The sequence below is a fragment of the Dermacentor silvarum genome, chromosome 2 (assembly GCF_013339745.2).
Source record: "Dermacentor silvarum isolate Dsil-2018 chromosome 2, BIME_Dsil_1.4, whole genome shotgun sequence".
In the NCBI taxonomy this organism is placed as follows: Eukaryota; Metazoa; Arthropoda; class Arachnida; order Ixodida; family Ixodidae; genus Dermacentor; species Dermacentor silvarum.
The window spans coordinates 165,686,767-165,691,109 of record NC_051155.1 but is presented as its reverse complement, the minus strand read 5'-3'; the positions used below and the strand labels follow the sequence as shown (position 1 = coordinate 165,691,109).

The 4,343-nt window shown below is 46.6% G+C and overlaps 1 protein-coding gene across 1 annotated transcript in view; it reads left to right on the top strand.

Moving 5' to 3' along the window:
- The first annotated feature begins 885 nt into the window (after nucleotides 1-885).
- Nucleotides 886-4,343, top strand: part of LOC125943204 (uncharacterized) — a 17,208-nt gene continuing 13,750 nt past the window's right edge. The window contains exon 1 of the mRNA XM_049661838.1: nucleotides 886-1,222. Coding sequence (XP_049517795.1) covers nucleotides 1,103-1,222 — 120 coding nt within the window. The 5' untranslated portion in view covers nucleotides 886-1,102. The remainder of the gene's footprint in view (nucleotides 1,223-4,343) is intronic.

The following is a 4,343-nucleotide window of genomic DNA, read 5'->3' as shown; positions in this document are numbered from 1 at the left end:
CTAATAATAATCTTGTTAATACTAACGACACCATGTTCTGAGCGAGCTATAACCTGCTTTTACCAAAAATACGTACTAAAATGGCACACTGGCAGCAATATTTCCATGTAAATCGCATTGGAACAACTTTCTATCTGATTTAAAATAATGTACGTTGTTAACATTTTGTCAACGTCTTAATATTTACCTATTAGGGAATTTATTAATTTGGCGCCATTGTGTTCCTACATATGTTTGCTTTGTCTAAACAACCTGTAGTCATTCTTATCTGTGGCTGCGATCGTTGTGTACATATTGTAGAAGGTTAATTGCTTATTTATTATTCAGCAACCCTCCTTGCTAATTCACTTACCTGTTAACCTTTTGTCCTTAGGATGTTCCCCTGACAGTTTACTTTATGACTTCCGATTGCATGTATTAATTGCCTTTGTACGAGTATGAAATGGACTAATAAACTTGAAACTTCGAATTTACTACTCTCCACGTGCAGGAAGCCGAAGGGAATAAGGTGTATCTATATTATGATATTTCTTTCATTTCCGTGTATCTCTCCGCGTTACGAGCGATCGGTGATTGATTTGTGATTTGTGATTTACGAGTGATTTGTAACAAAGACCAAACATGCATTAAGAAATTTTCTTTAGAAGAGGATGCTCTGTATGTTTGGTCTTGTGAACTACAGCAAACTTTAGTCAGTGCCGCAAGTTTCAACAGAACAAAATTTCAAAGCGGTTGCCGGACGACGTTGACATAAAGAAATTAAGAGCGAACGAATGATAGCGTCAGCTGTGACTTTTTCAAGAGACTCAGTGCGTTTGATAGCTGTCGAAAAGACACTGCCCTCAGAACTTTTCTAGCTCCTGACTCCGAAAAAGTTCAGCTCTATGTCGTGAAAGCTGCTCGCGTAAACAGAAGAAATAATAATAATAATATTTCACGTACCCCGACTAAACCTCCCACAGTAACGTTTATGCCATAGCAAATTTACTAAAACTGTCGCAGAAGCAAGAAGAGGCTTGCCCCGTTTGATCACTTGTTTTATTCAAGTAGTTGGCTGACTGTTCTATTTCATGCTGGAAGAGGCAAGAGTAAAGGTACGACGATGCAAGCGTTCACGTGCGTAGCCGCAAGCTTGGTTCTATCCACAGTTTCGTCGGCCAACCGCCATTGCGGATCTGGCGCAACGGCAGCGAGTTTTGATTACGAGCCTGACGCTTGGAAGGTGCGTATTGGCAGCTTGTTTTCATTAGAATGGTATTTAAGCTAGAAGGCGGAAAAGACTTTACCCTGCACCGTCTAACCTACATTATTGACGCAAGGAGGGAAATGATGAACTCAGGTGAGCCTGTCCTGTGCTTTGTTTTGTCAAAAGGACCACCACATGTGCTGTCAACAGACCGTGCTGTGCGGTTGGTATTCGCGCAACTAATTGTAACGCATATCTTGAATAACGGTTTGTACAGGTTCTGAATTTTAGAGTTTGACGGTTGTTCCTACCGAGCCCAACTGAAACAACTCAAAATTATGCTCCTATGTAAGCTAATAATTACATTCTCCTCTGAAACTTGCGGCAACCCTTCTGGTACAACTCCTTTCTACCACTGCCGACAGGTGGTGACACAAGCTTATGCTAGTGTCGCCTTCACAGCCACCAGCTTACCAATAGATAGGCCAACTTCACATTATTTCTTAAGAAACAGACCAGTAACTGCGCCAAGTGTTACATTGAACAATACGAATAATAAAATGCGATGTTTATGCAAAATGGCTGTAAAAACAAAGCTGCAGTAATTTCAAAAATATGTTTGTACGATTTTAAAGGAGAAATAAACGCCCTTCTATGGTTCCCGATTCTTCAAGATTACTGGGCTCTGAGGTGACCAAGTGTTACTAACATGTAAGGCTACATCAGGCTGTTTGCCAAATGTGTTTACAAAAGCCGCAGCAATAACCACTGTATAGTGTGCAGTCAAATGCCTTTATAAATAAGTGAGTGGTACCCGGAATATTCCACGTTATATAGGCCACTTTGTTATAAGGCCACGACCCTAACAAAACTAATAATTGTGAAATAAGACTGCTTAAACAAATCATACTTTGTTTTGAGCATACCTATAGTTGCGTTCCTTAAATGTCTGCGAACTTTCTTCTGTGCGCATCGCTCCACAGAACAATTTACTACCAGCGATCTTATCTTGCAGAACACGACCGCGCGCTCAATTGGAAGCCTGGGTAGTGGCGCAAGCAGTAGCTGCAATAAATTCAATGCCGCTTCACACTTCAAGGCAAAAGTACGGGGACGTCTATAGCCTGGCTCTGTTATTCAGGCACTGACAGGACTTGCATGTTACCATCGCAATGTTACAACAAAGATTCGCTTTCACGTTACAGTGTGGGGATTCAGGTTGCGCGAGGATTCAGGTTGCGCGATCCCCACAGTGTGGGGATTCAATTGTTGCGGCGCACAATTGTTGCGCGCCGCAACATTTGTGCGGACATTCACCTGTTATGTCGTCCCTATGACTTCGACTTACCCCTCGCGACGGTTGTCGGTGGTGTCGCTACTCTTGCGGTGGTATTAGGGAGCCTACATGCAAACAGCGCTTGCGTGTAGGCTCCCTATATAGATGGTATGCGGCGGAGGCGCTCGCGCGGCCGGCGGCGGTCTCCGCGCGAGCGCTACTTCAGCGGACTTGAGCGGACTCAGACTTGAGCTCGGCTACGGTGCCTTTGCATTTACAGCGAGCGCGTACCTTGTGTCGATCCTTTTCCGCACACTAAGGCGAAGAGCGGTGCCTCGTGCTCGCGCGTGGTCCTTCTACGCCTATCCGCACTTATCGGAGGCCTAAGCCAACGGAGATTGCCCTAGCTTTGGCGAGTGGGCCCATTGATTATCGCGTGAGCAAGCAGCATAGCTGCGGGGACTTTTCCTAGTGGCGTGTCGCGGGGGGTCATTCTCCGGCAGCGACATGCTAGCGGCACCCCTGTCTGTATTTTTCCCCCTTGGCGCGGGAGCCCTTTGATTCTCGCGCCGGCCCGGGACCGGGCGTTTGTGCGGTTTAGGGTGTCATTGGAGACAAATAAATGGAGTCTAACTTGGAGCAATACTTTGCTGTCTTGCGCTCGGTGCCTCCTGTTTGTGGCCATGTGTGCAAAGCGGGCGTACAGGGGCGCACTAGATTACGCGAGCCGTCGGCTGACACTGCCCTGTGGCTCGCTGCGCCCGAGCCCGCGGTGGTCGGTACTCCTGGGAGAAAGCAGGCCCCCACAAGTGCGAGAGAATTATAACGCTGCCAGGGACACGTCGGCAGGAGGCCAAGAACTTGGCGTGATTTGAATTATACGACAATGTTTAAACGTATTTATCGAATTGCACCAAGGTCCTGGCCTCCTGCCGACAAGTCCCTAGCCATTCTAATTTTCTGGCACTATGTCATTATGAGTATATATATATATATACAACATCTATACGTGACAAAGGATCTAAACATGTCACCTTGTATGTTCGTAGTCACGGTATTTTCCTTATAATATGGTGTATGCCATGTTGTGGTGGTGTCTATGTGTTTAATGCGTTAGAATTCTTAGGGTGCTCCACAGAATTTCTGAGGGCTATCTATCTATCTTACCAGTTTCCCGCCAACCTGGGTTGCATCTTTCTGTGTATCTCCGTGTAGTCCATGGTCGAGTGGTTAGACCATCGAGCTGCTGTGCTGAGGGAACAGGGTTCGAAACCAACCGTCGGACCAGCTTGAGTCACTGAATATGTGGCAATATGTACATACGTTCCGGTCTTCTACGTACCTTCTTTCACGCCGACATGGATCACAGCACATGCCAGACTGGATAGATACCGCTATTCAAAAATTCAAAGAAACTCTTTCTCGCCGACACTGGCCCCTCGGATGCGGGACGGGGTACGTGCCACTCTTCATTGAAATTCTTTCACGCCGCCTTGGAGCACTAGGTATCTGCCATTCGGTCTGTACTGTCTTCCGTAAACCTATTTGATGACAACTTGGATCACTGGGCAGGTGTCACTGGGAGTGTGCCGCTCTACAATGACGAAAAAGATCCCTTGAATTTCTCCGATGCTGGGCAGAATCGAGCCCACGTCACAAGGTCTTCTTCGAGGACAGCAACGCGACGCTTTAGCGGGCTGCGGCGTCAACAAACCAGGTATGTGCAGCTGTTCAATGAACTTCCCTCCAGTGTGGCCAACACACCTCGTGGGTACGAGCCACGTTTTGAGGCAACAAAACAACAACCTCTCGCGAACTTTAATCGACGTGTATGTGCCACTGCGTGTGCGACACGCGAGGGAAGAATTCCCAGCTTTCACA